Here is a 16115-nt window from a genome sequence, read left to right on the forward strand (position 1 = left end):
CCAGTCAGTCAGAGCAGCAAGTGTTAAAGCCTTAGTGGGAAGGGACTGTATTATAAGAGAGTCATGCATGTAAATGTGATATATTGTGAGGTGAGGCTTTTGTCGTGAGAGATATGGTTAGTATTCTATTCTTGCGGTGTATATGTAAATATGTTTCTCCATTTTTCTGAGCCCGTCTTCCCATATTTGTCTCTGGTACATGCATTTGGCACCTTCTATCTTGGTACCGTACTCTAAATTTCTCGGAGTGGTATCTCCTGTTGTCTCATTCTCAAGATTCTGTTGCAGGTTTGCAGCGTGAATCTTTCTAGATTCACTATGCGTTGCATTATTCCGCTATCTAGTGGTTGGGTCCGGAATTGTAGTCTTTTTTTTTTTTCTTTTCGTGGCCTAGGTGGGCGTTGACATACCTCCATTTGGTGTCCTGCATGACGTCGACGCACTTCCTCCGGAAGCTCCCACTCTCGTCGCCATACAGGCAGCAGAGATGGAAAGGAAGAAGAGGAGGCTCGAGGCAGAAATGTCGAACCTCTTGCAACGTAAAAAGGACTTTGACAAAAGGATGAGCCTGTTCACCATCCTGCCGAAAGCCACACTCAAAGTCGAAAGAGACTACGAGGATGCTGAACCACCGAAAATGCCTGAACAGGTCAAGGAACAGGAGGAAGAAGCCCTGTATTATTTCGAGGGCGAAGACGACTTGGATCAGCAGACCTTCCGGGACTCTACGTCCTCGGAGGCATGACCTCGACTCCGAATTGCTTGAAGGAGGAGTAGACACCTATGCTTCGAGGCCTTCACCCCCAGACGACATAGGAATCTACAATAGGGTCATCAAAAAGGCTGCAAAGACATATGGGATAAAACTGGAGGAGGAGAAGCCCAAGGCATGTTTCCCCCTGGAAAAACTGCTGCCTCAACAGACTAGGAGCCAGTTCCCCGCCCATGCTCCCTAGTGTGCTGGATTAGGGAAGGGATGCCTTTAGAGAACCAGCAGTATGCAACAGTGACTCCAAGAACGGAGAAAAAGTATAAGCATTCCTCAAAGGACCCCGCATACATCCAGGGGTCAGTGCCAGCCGATTCCATAATTACAGCAACGGCTAGGAAAAGGGCCAATGTGCCCTCAAATGCCGGATCCCCTCCAGACAAGGAGAGTAGAAGGATGGACCTTGTAGGGAGGAAGGTGGAGTGGAGTGGAGTGCGGCAATTCAATGCCGCATCGCAAACTCCAACGCTTTATTCAAGAGGCACGCATACCAGCACTGGGAGGAAGTGGGCCAACTCCAAAAGCATCTACCAAACCAGTACCAACAAAGGGCAGCTCACCTGGTAGAAGAGGTTAAGAACATGGAAAATACATGTTCAAAATCGGCCTTGGATGCCGCGGGCAAGTCCAGCAGACCGATGATGCTCGGAGTGACCGAGAGAAGATACCCATGGCTTAGAATTTCAGGCTTCAAGCCAGAGGTGCAGAACAATATCCTGAACACACCCTTTAACGGAGAGCAACTGTATGGCACACCAGTTGATGCAAGTTAACCGAGCTCAAGAAGGACAACGAGACCGCAAGGTCCATGGGAGCGCTGCAGTTCAGAGGGATGAGAAAGGGTACACCTGCGAGAAGGCCAGGTGGTAGGGGAGGCAACGTGCCTACTACATCGCACCAAACATACCAACAAAGCTATCAAGGGAACAACCAGGGCCAGCAACCGCAGGGACCACAGCAGCAGAACTGGCAGTAGCAGCCTGGGGCCAGTCCTTTCGACGGCACCCGAACAGACGAGGACAGACACGGAGAGGAGGCCAGCAGCCTAGCCCCAAGTGACATGGCCTAAGGCAGACACCCACCCTAGCAACACCTTGGGGTGGCCAGAAGGACATACAGAAAACAAAAAACAGGCGTTCCACGTCAAACAGTACCTCAAACACACACCACCAGTAGGGGGCAGAATAAGAGACTTCATCCAGGAGAGGAGGAAGGTCACAACAGACAAGTGGATACTAAACACCATACAATACAGATACAGTATAGAGCTAGAAAAACAACCTCCATACAGAAAACCAAGAAACCAGGCACACTCAGCAAAGGAACTTAAGCTCTTGCGACTAGAAGTGCAGGAACTGCTCAGCAAGGAAGCGATAGAGGTAGTACCGAACAACCAAAGGAACAAGGGTGGTTTACTCCACTTGCTTTCTCGTGCCAAAGGTGGACGAAACACTAAGACCTATCCTAAATGTAAGGTTCTTGAACAAATTCATAAGGACTCATAGATTCAAAATTACTTCCCTACAGGAAGTAATACCACCAATACAACAAAGGGACTACATGGCAACTATAGATTTAAAGGACGCTTTCTTGCACGTCCCCCATCAACCACAAGCACAAACTTCTACTGACGTTTGCGATCGACCAAACTCACTACCAGTTCACAGTACTGGCATTCGGGCTCAAATCCGCACCAAGGGTGATTACAAAATGCCTAGCAGCTGTCGCAGCGGACCTATGAAGACAAGGAATACACGTATATCCCTATCTCGACGACTGGCTCGTAAAGGCAATTTTGCACCGCCACTGCAAACACCGTATCCAGCAGGTCTTATAAACACTGACCCAACTGGGTTTCTCAATCCATAGGGAAAAATTGTCAACCGAACCGGAGCAGATCAAGATATTCTATGGGGCGGAGATCAACACCGTACAGGCCAAAGTGTTCCCCAGCAGGAAGAGAACATTGGCAAAACTGAAGGAAACACGTCTTTACCGCAAGGGGCAAGTTCTGACTGTGAGGACGGCGAGCAAGCTAATGGGAATGATGGCGTCATGCATTCACCTAGTACAAAATATCCGACTCCACATGATACCATTCCAGGAATGGATACAGCAGCAATGGTCACAGGCAACAGGGAGATGGGAAGATCTAGTGGTTGTCACACACGCAGTTCATCAGGAAATAGCGTGGTGGAACAAGGGAAACATATCACAGGGGAAACCATTCACTCAACCAACTCCAACAGTGATCATCACAACAGACGCCTCCCAGCTGGGGTGGGACGCGCACATGAACAAACTCAAGGTGAGGGGGCTATGGTCGCAGAAGGATGAGGACAAGAACATCAACTCCATGGAACGAAAAACTTTTCCTAGCCTTAAAAGCCTTTCAGAGGGAGCTGTACGGAAACAGTGTGTTGATTCAAACACACAGCACAACCACCATGTTCTACATCAGCAAACAAGGAGGAACACAATCGGTAGCACTATCAGGGCTAGCACAGGAAATATGGACATGGGTCATTCCACTGAAAATAGATCTACTAGCAATACATCTCCCAGGGAAGGACAATGTGTAAGCAGACACTCAGCAGGCAGACGTCAGTGTCCCACGAATGGGAGATCAACCAACAGGAAATACAGAAAGTATTCCAGAAGTGGGATACACCGCAAATAGACCGTTTTGCAACACACCAAAATGCCAACACTTCGCATCCAGGCAACCAGACCATCGGTCACAAGGGAATGCGCTATGGATAAGTTGGTCAAAGACATTTGCATACGCTTTTCCCCGATACCACTGATACACAGGGAACTCAACAAATGCAGCATCAGCAACATGTCACTGATACTAATAGCACCTCAATGGGCCAGAGAGTCCTGGTTCTCACAAATGGTGGAAATGGCGCAAGCACCTGCACACCGATTCCCAAAAAGAAGGGACCTGTTGACAATACAAAACACGGAAGGGTGCTACACCCAGAGCCAGAGAGCTTCAGCCTAGCTGCATGGCTCCTGAAGACCAAGAGGTTGCACACCTCAAACTACCGGCGAGCACAATGGCAGTGCTCACTGAGGCAAGAACACCTACCACAAGAAAGTGCTACGTAGCAAAGTGGAAAAGATTCTTTCAATGGTGCACTTAGCAGTGATAGTGGCTTACACAAGCGGAGAAACAGGGAAAAAAAAATTCTCCTCACATGTAGTAAAAAGATTTCTAGGAGCAAAGAGAATTGCACCTCTAAACAGAATGCCAGCACCAGCATGGAACCTCAACGTAGTGCTAACTCAATTGATGAAGACACCATTTGAGCCTATTCACAAGGCTACACTGCACTTGCTCACGCTAAAGACAGACTTCTTATTGGCTATCACATCACTACGAAGAGTAAGTGATTTGCAGGCGATAACACTTCAACAGCCCTACTACCTGCAAATGCACAGTGATAGGATTGTAATGAGAACAGACCCACACTTCATGCCAAAGGTGGTGTCTCGGATCAACATCAACCAAAAAATCCAAATACCTCGTTTTTTCAAAAAACCAACCACAAGCACAGAAAGGGCGTTACACACACGCCAGGAGGGCTGTAATGCACTATATAGAAAGGACAAAGGAGTACAGAAACACAAAGCAGTTCTGTGTTTACTTTGCCAGCAGTTTTTTGGGACGACCTGTTACCAAAAATACCATTGCATGGTGGATTTCACAAACCATACAACTATGCCACAAACAAGCAGGACCAGGACAACTGGTACAAGGAGCTGCTCATGCTCACTCAACAAGAAAGAAAGGAGCAACAATTGCGTTTCTAGCTAACACACCAATTCAAGACATTTGCCAAGCTACAGCATGGTCTTCAGTGCACACGTTCACTAAGCACTATTGTGTAGATATCCAAATGAAAAAAGAAGCGCAAGTGGGACAGAAGGTTTATAACACATATTCAGTAACCAGTGCTCATCTTCCACCCAGCCACCACAATAAGGACCAACCGCTACAAAGTCTATGCACAGCATAGTGAATCCAGAAAGATTCACGCTGCAAAACGTATAGTTTCATACCGGTCGGTGTAGTTTTGCAGCTTGAAGACATTCTGGATTCACTAGCGAGCCCACCCTCCTCTGCCAGAAAAATGAGATCGGAGGAAAGGGATTAAAACTGGAGAAAGACTTTACAAGATAAGAGTGAAAGCAGGAATAACACAAGACGTGAAAAAAAATCCGAAGTTGGCGACCAAAGGTGGGAGCTTCAGAGGAAGCACGTCAATGTCACGAAGGACACCAAATGGTGGTATGATGACTCCCACTAGGGCCATGAAAAAAAAGATAAAAAAAAGACTAACATTCCGGACCCAACCACTTGATGGCGGAATAATGCACAGCATAGTGAATCCAGAAAGTCTTCAAGCTACAAAACTACACCGACACGTAAGAAACTATACGTTATTGTAGTGAGAATGGAAGCTGCCTAGGTGGTTGGATATGAATTGCTTAAGCAAATCTGCCTTCTACATGTAAGGTTTGGTGCATTATTTCTTTGTACCACTTAATAGTTCACTCCCTAGGAGCTTTGAATTATGAGGTATTGTGTTTGTGACTTAAATGGGAGGTGGTTTATTCCGGTGATGAGTAGAGATGTAAGCGTTTGATCATCCCAGGTTCTAGGAAAGAACTTAAAAGGTTTTTGCATGGGCTGTCGTCCTTGACTGGTTTGAACCTTTCTGCGGCACCCCCATGGGACACAATAGGTGAGTCTTAAATTCCCTATTCCTGAGGCCTCTCCCTTGCATATGGGAAAAAAAGCTTTTGGGGAAGGAGTTAATGCAAATAATCTTTGTTTATGCTTTAATAAAGGGGAATTGGAAGAGTAAGAATGGAATGGGCTTACCAAAGGGGAGGGTGGAAAGGTTGAATTTCACAGGGAGAGTCCCTCATCTGAAATCTTTTGTGGATGAGAGACCTGGAAGCCTTGCATGGTTATTACCTGTAATTTGGAGGGCATAGATCTGCTAAGCAGTGTTTTATTCATATTTAACAACACAGTATCCATGATGGCACTGAATGATTTCTGAACAATATTTTTCACTTGGTTTATTTAGTTGTACAAACGATTTAACCTGCCTGGCAGCCCACCGGAGTGTATGGGAAGAGGGAGAGATTGGAATGTTGACCTCATTCCAAAATTTCTGATGGCCAGTGGTAAGTAATCTTGTTTACTTTTCCCCTTTCGGGTTTCTGAAACAGTTCCTGCTGTATTATGAACTATGTGCTAGAATGTGACAAACCCCTCCGTGCAGTCTTGCAGTTTTAACAGTGATTATGGCTGTGGTCTTTATTCAGTCATGTGTTGCTTATTGTTTTTAACAAAAAAGAGAAATTCAATCTTGATTGTGTTGCGAGCGGAGGTGGGCGAGGAAGGTGTATTGATTATGAGAGCCCATTCATCCAACAACAGAGTGCACACAGTCTCATCCACTTTTTAGGAAAACTCCAGCACCCAGAATGAGTAGTAATCCAGTTGCTTTCTAGAGTGCTGCTCTACCTAGGCACCAGAGAGGCAGTGCCCTCCACTATTTTACATAATTTCAAAACTCGGTCAAGACTCTGAATAGGTTGGATCCTAGTCCAGTTTTAATACAAGGGCATCTTTTCTAATTCATGCCAGTGGCTCTAGTGTCGAGGCAAATTTTGGTGATAAAGGGTATGAGACCATAATGTTTCCTGACGAAAACACTTAACACAGGACTATATTTACCTTTCTCTGCCATGGGAGCCGTGTACAGTAGAGTGCGACAACCGGAACACTCATTTTCTAAGAACTGCCATCTAATAAGGCCAGTTGACACCTTGACCTCAATCCAACGTTGGGACTTTCATGGGTTGCCTAACCTTATTCGTACGATCCATGGAGGCCTAAAGACATTTGAGTTTGTCTAGTATTCTTGCCCGACATAAATCCAGATTGGTCTGGATGGATTGTGAGAGAGTGACATCTTCCTTGCATGGTATGTCCCCACTTTAATGCTGAATGGGCAATGTACTTTGACTGTGCCCTGGGTTCCTGCCAACCCGGTACTCAGGGCCTGTGTTCCTTCCCTAAAAGCTGTGTTGAAAACTAAACCCAATTGGCATCTCTGGACACACGTCAGCCCCTGGTAAATTGATCCTAGGTACCCAGGGCACTGTGACCAGAGAAGACCCCCCTAAGGGCTGCAGCACCTATTGTCGACATGGCACACATCCCTGTGTGCCATGCCCACAAACATGGCATACCTCAGTCACCCCTCTAGCTGGGTGCACTATGCCTGTGGTGTGGGCACAGGTGCCCCTACAGTACCCAAGGCCATTCCTGGGCACTGTAAGTGCAGTGATGCCATTAAGAGTATATGGTGCTGGGAGGTTGTCATTACGAACTCTACAGCACCAGAGTGGCTACACTGAAGACTGACAAGTTTGATATCAAACTTCTCCACACATTAAACCCACACTGATGCCAGAGTGGGATTTAATGTAAAATGCACTACAGAGGGCATCTTAGAGATACCCCCTGAAACCTAACCTACAATCCGCGTCTTGTCTGAAAGGCTGCCACACAGCAGACATGTTGCTGGACCCCTGGGTGGAGAGCCCCCCGCTCTCCTGGGCCTGCAACAATGCACATCCTGGGCGAGGTGCTAGGTCTCCTCCCCCAGGATGGGCAGGGGGAAGCTTCAAAGGCTTTTGTGAGCTTCTCCACGCCACTTGCTGTACTCAGCAACTGGCCCCCCACTGGTTCTGACCCCCACTCTGGCGGGAAACCCTTTGTGAGGAAAGGGGGTGTGCCAGCCTGTGCCAACTTCACCCCTCAGGTGGGAGAGGCGAGGTGAAGCACAACTCCGGGCTCCGGCCATCTTGAGGATGGGGAGTCCTGCCCAATCAGAGATAGGCTTCTGCCCCCTTCCTACAGGAGAGGAGCCGAATAGGGGGTGTTTTCCCCCCCCCCCCCACACCCCCCCAGGACAGGGACCAATTGGTCCCTGCCCTTACCCTACCTGTAACGCCCCTAAATTTAGTATTTAGGGGCACCCTGAACCTTCCTTCCTCAGATACTGATTTGAAAACAAGAAAGATCAAGAAGACGACGACCTGCCGTGCAGCTGCTAACAAGAGGATGACACCAACTGACTTGGCCCCAGCCCTGCTGATCCTTGAACCTGCTCCTGCTTAATCCCGGCGTCTCCTGCGGACAGCAACCTTGAAAACCCCGGAGGATCTGCCTCCCTTGAACCTCTTAAAGACTGGGACTCCCATAAGCAGTGGTTCTGCTCAAACAGAAATTCCCCTAGTGCCAGCCAGGAACCACAAATCCAGCCCACTATGCACCCGCCGAGCCTGGCCTGTGCCCGAGTGGACAAAGACCCTGAGGTCGTCCACCCGGCGATTGTGACCTGAAAACTAGTGCCCAAGGACCCTCCTCGACGACCCAGACGATGCCTTCAGTCTCACAACAGGAGACCCCCTCCAACCGCGACCAGCAGAGGATAAGATTTCCAGGCGTCAAAAGACACTCCTGGGTGTCTACCTATCCTCCGAGATCCCAACTTACCCCTCAAAGTGTTGGTCGCTGCTGAAGAGTCTCCGTCCCCGAGCCTGCAGCCTTTGTTCACCATCCAAGATCTTGATTGAAAAGGACCCGAAGGCAACTTCGACATCGAAGCGAGCGTCCGAATCCCTCGACGCCGAACAGGCCGCCGAGATGGAGAGGAAAAAGAGAAGGCTCGAGACCGAAATGGACAACATCCTGCAAAGGAAAAGGGAATTCGATGAACGGATGAAAAGGTTCACCATCCCGTGGAAGCAGACGATCGTCGAGGTCGAGGACGAAGAAGAGTTCGACGCCGAAAACTCCAGAGCCCCAAGACTACCAAGAGGAAGAGGGCCTATACTATTACGAGGGTGAAGGCGAAGAAGACCAGCAAACGAGTTTGGGCTCGGCATCTTCGGTGGCGCAGGACCTTGATTGGCAGGACCTCGATGCCGAAAGCCCGGAAGAGGCCATGGAAACGTATCCTTCGAGGCCTTCGCCGCCAGATGACATTGGCATCTACAATATGGTCATCAGGAATGCTGCAGCAGCATATTGGGTGAAACTGGAGGAAGAGAAACCAAAAAGCCTGCTTCCTCTTTGAGACCCTGCTCCCCACTCAAACTAGGGGTCAATTCCTCCCCATGCTCCCAAGTGTCCTGGACCAGGGAAGGGAAGCATTCAAGGAACCATCGAGCTGCAGGTCTGTCTCACCCAGGACAGAGAAGAAGTACAAACATTCCTCTAAGGATCCACCATATATCCAATGATCAGTCACTGCTCACTCCATCATTGCAGCAACAGCCAGAAAGCGGGCCAACGTTCCTACAAACTCAGGGCCACCTCCAGGCAAGGAAAGTAAGAGGATAGACCTCACTGGGAGGAAAACAGAGAGGAATGCAGCAGTCTACTGGCGCATTGCCAACTCTAATGCCCTACTCAACAGGCATACGTACCAGCATTGGGAGGAGGTGAGACAGCTACTCAAACACCTCCCTGAGCAATACCAGCAGAGAGCATCACACCTGGTGGAGGAAGGCAAGAACATAGCAAACTCAAGCCTAAAATCAGCTTTGGATGCGGCCGTCACCTCCAGCAGGCTCATGATGATTGGGGTCCAGAAAGAAGGCATGCCTGGCTAAGGATTTAGGGTTTCAAGCCGGAAGTCCAGAATAATATTCTGAACACCCCCTTCAATGGAGAAACTCTGTTCGGGCACCAGTGGATGAGAAACTGACAACTCAAGAAGGAAAATGAAACTGCAAGGTCCATGGGGGCGTTGCAAATCAGAAAAATGAGAATGGGCACCCCGACACGGAGACCAAACGGAAGGGGGGGGAAACCAGCCGGGAACGTCACATCAGACATTCCAGCAGAACTACCAGGGCAACAACCAGACGCAGCAGGGCCAGCAACAGCAAACCTGGCAATACCAGCCTAGGGGCCAGTCCTTTCGCGGGAGGGCGAATGGACGAGGACAGACAAGAAGAGGGGCCAGCAAACCACCTCTAAGTGACTCCGCTCCACCAAACGTGCCCACCCACACAACACCTCCGGGGAGGGGCACAAGAAAATAATCAAAACAGTTTTGCAGCGTGAATCTTACTGGATTCACTATGCTGTGCATTATTCCGCGGTCTTGTGGTTGGGTCCGGATTCGTAATCTTTTCTTTGTTTTTTTTTTTTTTTATTCGTAGCCCAGGTGGGCGTCGGCGTCACACCTCCTTGGGTGCATTTCCGGTGACATCGGCATGCTTCCTGCGGAAGCTCCCACTCTTGGGCGCCATCTTCAGATTCTTTTTTTCCGCGGTCGGGTCTGGATCGTTCCCGTTTGGGCTCCAGACATTTTTGGAGGAAGAAGAAAGGAAAATACAGAAATCACAAAGGAAAGTCATCTGAAGACTCCAGGGGACTTCATCGACAAGGAGTCAGCAAAGGAAAAGGCGAATTCATCGAGATCCTCGACGACCGTCGACGAGCACGCGACCAGGGAGGCCTGAGCGCTCGATGATGGACAACACGCCGTTCAAGTTCTGCCATAACTGCCACCACAAGTACGCGCAGAAGGACCAGCACCCGGTATGCAACCTTTGTCTACCGGTGAATCATGAAAGCGAGGACTGCTCCGCCTGCTCCGCCTTCACCCCGAAGACCCTTCGTGTGAGAGAGACAGAGGGTAGCGCACGCCACCCTGCAGGGGAAGGCCCCGACTCCGTCCCTCTATGATCTGGGGATGTCTTCCGAGGAAGAGGACAACGCTGCCGCCGAAGACGACAGCTACACGGTCGTAGAGACCGATTACACGAAGACTTCTGATAAGGTAGGAGACTCTCCGGCCCCCAAGAACCCGAGAGACTCTGAGTCTCGAAAAAACGAGGGCAAGGCCTCGAAAGCGCCGAAGCACCAGGCGTCCACGAGTACTCACAGGCCCAGCGGATCCTCTGAGAAGGAGTCCCCGGCGCCGAGAGCTGTTGAACAGCAGAAGTCGTCGAAAATCGTCCCCGAAAAGGATCGATCGACGCCGAGGGACAAGGACCCTAAACTACCGACGTCGACCAGAGACCCAAAATCCGGTTCGACGTCGACGTCGAAAACTTCGGCGCCGAGCCAACCGCCGAAAAGAGCGGCCGAACCATCCGACGCGGAACATGCGGCCGAGATGGAGAAAAAGAGAAGGCGCCTCGAAGCCGAAATGGAAAACATCGTGCAGCGGAAGAAAGAATTCGACGCAAAGATGAAAGCTTTCACGATCCCTCACAAGACCAAGCCACCGGTGGTGGAGGTGGTCGAGGAGGAAGACGAGGTCACCGAAGAACAAGACCCGGACGTCGAGGTGGTCGACGACCAGGAAGAGTACGAGAATCCCTACGACAATTACAACTATGGGGAGGAAGAGGACAGCAGGACGGACGCAGAGTCGGCCCCCTCTGACCTACAGGAGGTGGATTACCTGGATGTCGAGACCGACAGCCCGGAGGAGGCGGTCGACACGTATCCCTCGAGGCCCTCGCCGCCGGACGACATCGGGGCCTACAACTCGGTGATAAGGTCTGCCGCAGCGGCATTCAAGCTCAAGCTCGACGAAGGGAAGCAGAAAGCAGACTTCCTTCTAGAGACATTGCTCCCAACACAAACAAAAAGCCAGTACCTGCCAATGCTCGACAGCGGCTTGGCCCAGGGGAGGGAAGCATTCAGGGAGCCCGCAACATGCAAGGCAGTAACTCCCAGAACAGAGAAAAAATACAAACATTCCTCAAAAGACCCACCCTACATTCAGGGGATGGTCTCCGCAGACTCCATTATCATGGCCACAGCAAGGAAGAGGGCTAACGTACCCACTACCTCTGGACCACCACCGGATAAGGAGAGCAAAAGGATGGATCTGGTGGGCAGAAGGATCGAACAGAATGCCGCGACCCACTGGCGCATGGCTAACTCCAACGCCCTGATAAACAGACACATGTACCAGATCATGGAGGAGCTGGGGCAGTTGGTGAAGGACCTGCCCCAGGATGCCAGGCAGAAGGCAGAAAAACTGGTTGAAGAAGGGAAGAACGCGGCAAATTCTTGCCTTAAGACGGCCCTGGATGGAGCAGACACCTCCAGCAGGCTCATGATGATGGGTGTCACTGAAAGAAGACCCGCATGGCTAAGGATCTCAGGTTTCAAACCAGAGGTGCAACACAGCATTCTGAACACACCGTTCAACGGCGACACGCTTTTCGGAACAACAGTTGATGAGAAGCTCAGCCAACTGAAGAAGGATAACGAAACAGCAAGGTCCATGGGAGCATTGCAGTTCAGAGGCAACAAAAGGGGCACCCAGTCACGGAGGCCAGGCGGGAGAGGTGGAAACCAGCAAGGTACATCACACCAGGCTTTCCAACAAACGCACCAGACAGACTCGCAGGCCCAGCAGGGTCAGCAGAAGCAGTCCTGGCAATACCAACAAAGAGGCCAGTCCTTTCGAGGGAGAGGAAATGGACGTGGCCTGAATAGAAGAGGGGGAAGCAGCCCGCCTCTAAGTGACTTCAAAAAACTGTGTGCCCACCCACAGAAAAGACCCCAGGGGGCAGCACGTACAGAGGGATCAAGACAAGCTAGACATCTACGACCACATAACACCAGTGGGAGGAAGGTTAAGATTTTACCTCCAGGAATGGAGAAAAATCACATCAGACAAATGGATCCTCAACATCATCCAATTCGGTTACTGCATAGAATTGGAGGGGAGGCCAATAAGCAGAAAACCAAAGAGAAAACAACTAGCAAGCAAACAGCTAGAGTGTCTTCCGGAAGAGGCAAAGGAACTCCTGCGGAAGCAGGCCATAGAACGGGTACCCTTCAAGGAAAGAAACACAGGAATATACTCAACGTACTTCCTGGTGCCAAAGGTAGACGAGACAATGAGACCCATTCTGGACCTAAGGTTCCTGAACAAATTCATAAGAACGCAAAAATTCAAAATGAGCTCCCTGCAAGAGGTGCTCCCGCAATTGCAGATCGGGGACTTCATGGTCACAATAGACCTCAAAGACGCCTACCTGCACATCCCAATGAACAGAAAGCACAAGCATATGCTCAGGTTCACCATCGGAGAAAGCCACTACCAGTTCACGACACTTGCCTTCGGGCTAAAATCAGCACCAAGGGTCTTCACAAAGTGCCTCGCAGCAGTCGCAGCGCACCTACGACGGCAAGGAATACACGTATACCCTTACCTGGACGACTGGCTGGTGAAAGCAAATTCATACCAGAAATGCAAGCAGCACGCACATACAGTGACGAGCACGCTCATAAGCCTGGGGTTCTCCATCCATTGGAAGAAATCATCAATGGAGCCGGAACAAGTGAAGATCTTCCTGGGAGCACAGAGCAACACCTTACAGGGCAAGGTGTTCCCCAGCGAGAAGAGGGCGAGGGCGCTGGTGAAGGAAACTCGCCTCTACCGGAAGGGACAAGCTCGGACAGTGAGGACTGCGAGCAAGATCATGGGGAGGATGGCATCATGCATCCACCTGGTACCTAATGTTCGTCTCCACATGAGACCCATTCAAGAATGGCTACAGGAGCAATGGTCACAAGCTACAGGCAGTTGGGAGGATCTAGTGGTTGTGACGCACGCAGTTCAGAAGGAGATGACATGGTGGACCATGGAGAACATAACAAGGGGAAAGCCTCTAACACCCCCAACGCCAACAGTGACCATCACCACAGACGCATCCCTGAAGGGATGGGGCGCTCACATGGAGGAGCTCAAGGTGAGGGGTCTGTGGACGCCAACAGATGCGACAAGGCACATCAATTACCTATAATTGAAGACAATCTTCCTTGCACTGAAAGCCTTCCAAACAAGACTGTACAAACACAAGGTGCTGCTACAGACAGACAACACCACCGCGATGTTCTACATCAACAAGCAGGGGGGCACACAGTCAGCCCCGCTCTCAACGCTGGCGCAGGAGATATGGAGATGGGCCATCCCTCTCAAAATAGACCTGCTAGCCATACACCTACCAGGGAAGGACAACATACAGGCAGATTGGCTCAGCAGACAGACATCGGCATCCCACGAGTGGGAGCTCAACGCTCAGGAGACAAGGTGGCTGTTCGACAGATGGGGAACACCATCAGTGGACCTGTTTGCCACACGCCGGAATGCAAAATGCCAAAACTTCGCATCCAGACAGCCCGAGGAAGGGTCACTGGGGAATGCCCTATGGATAGATTGGTCCGGGACATTTGCTTACGCCTTTCCCCCAATACCACTGATGCACAGAGTGCTGAGCAAGTGCAGAGCGAGCAACATGACCCTGATACTGGTCGCGCCACAGTGGGCCAGGCAGACGTGGTACTCGCAGATCATGGAGATGACACAGTGTGCACCCCACAAGTTCGGCAGGAGGAAAGACCTACTCTCCATGCAGAACGGAGAGGTGCTACACCCAGAGCCAGAGAGCCTGAGCCTAGTAGCGTGGCTCCTGAGGACATAGAGTTTGCACATTTGAGATTACCAGAAAGCACCCTGAGGGTCCTTCGGGAGGCACGAAGGCCCAGCACTCAGAAGTGCTACGTTGCGAAATGGAAAAGTTTACAATGTGGTGCAGGAAAGAAAGACTTCACAATAAAATGAAGAAGGACTCCACAGTGCTAAAGTACCTGACACACTTGCTGGAAAAGAACCTTAGCTCATCCTCGTTAAGAGTTCACTTGGCAGCGATAGTCGCCTACACAAGGGGAGAAACGTGCAGGAGTTTCTTCACATCACAGGTGGTGAAAAGATTCCTAGAAGGAGCGAAAAGGATCGCACCACCCAAGCGGGTGCCGCCACCTGCATGGAACTTAAACATAGTCCTAACGGAACTCATGAAGGAACCCTTTGAACCACTTCACAAGGCCTCCCTAAAGATGCTAACTATGAAAACAGCTTTCCTGGTTGCAATAACGTCCTTACGAAGAGTAAGCGAACTTCAGGCGCTAACGCTACAAGAACCCTACATACAAATACACAATGATAGGCTTGTGATGAGGACTGACCCACACTTCATGCCGAAGGTGGTATCCAAATTCCACATGAACCAGTCTATACAGATACCGAGTTTTTTCCAAAAACCAACAACTAGCGCAGAGCGGGCTCTGCACACCCTGGACGCCAGAAGGGCAGTCATGCACTACATTGAAAGGACGAAGGGACACAGGAAATCAAAACAGTTCTTCGTGTCATTCGCCAACAGTTTCATGGGAAAGGCAGTAACCAAAAAGACTATTGCACGGTGGATCGCACAGACAATTCAACTCTGCCACAAACGTGCAGGACAAGAGCTAGCAGAGGGGACACGTGCCCACTCCACTAGGAAAAAGGGTGCTACAATAGCCTTCCTGGCTAACACACCCATAGAGGACATATGCCTGGCGGCAACATGGGCTTCGGTGCACACGTTCACGAAGCACTACTGTGTGGATATACAGATGAACAAGGAAGCACAAGTCGGACAAAAGGTGCTCCAGCACATATTCAATAACCAACGCTCATCTTCCACCCAGCCGCCACAGAGATGAGAAACCGCTACGAAATCTATGCACAGCATAGTGAATCCAGAAAGATTCACGCTGCAAAACGAATAGTTTTCTTACCTGTCGGTGTAGTTTTGCAGCTTGAAGATCTTTCTGGATTCACTAGCGAACCCACCCACCTCCGCCAGAAAGATTAGGCTGGAGAGAGAAGAGGTGGTAAAAAAAAAAAAAAAAAAAGAAAGGACTTTAGGAGTACAAAGCGGTAAAATATCACCTAAATAGAACATTGCCATTACTTCGGAAACGAAAGAAACACGGAAAAATAAGAACCCGAAGATGGCGCCCAAGAGTGGGAGCTTCCGCAGGAAGCATGCTGACGTCACCGGAAATGCACCCAAGGAGGTGTGACGCCGACGCCCACCTGGGCTACGAAAAAAAAAAGAAAAGACTACGAATCCGGACCGAACCACAAGACCGCGGAATAATGCACAGCATAGTGAATCCAGAAAGATCTTCAAGCTGCAAAACTACACCGACCGGTAAGAAAACTATTCATTTCAGACACACTCAAATCAAGAATCTTCGAACATGTAACACCAGTAGGAGGCAGGCTAAAACACTTCGTCCAGGAGTGGAAGAAAATAACAGACAAATGGATACTGAACATCATACATTTCGGATACTGTATAGAACTGGAAAAGAAGCCTACAAACAGGAAACCAAAAAGAAAGGCCCGCTCAGCAAAAGAACTTGCGTTACTCC

At 49.9% G+C, this 16115-nt stretch overlaps 1 protein-coding gene across 1 annotated transcript in view; it reads left to right on the forward strand.

The window, feature by feature from the left end:
• Nucleotides 1-16115, forward strand: part of GDI2 (GDP dissociation inhibitor 2) — a 298804-nt gene that overhangs the window by 83019 nt on the left and 199670 nt on the right. The window contains exon 3 of the mRNA XM_078677313.1: nt 5875-5974. Within this exon, the coding sequence (XP_078533439.1) occupies nt 5875-5974 (100 nt within the window). The remainder of the gene's footprint in view (nt 1-5874; nt 5975-16115) is intronic.

This window comes from Lissotriton helveticus, chromosome 1_1 (assembly GCF_964261635.1).
Source record: "Lissotriton helveticus chromosome 1_1, aLisHel1.1, whole genome shotgun sequence".
Lineage (NCBI taxonomy): Eukaryota > Metazoa > Chordata > Amphibia > Caudata > Salamandridae > Lissotriton > Lissotriton helveticus.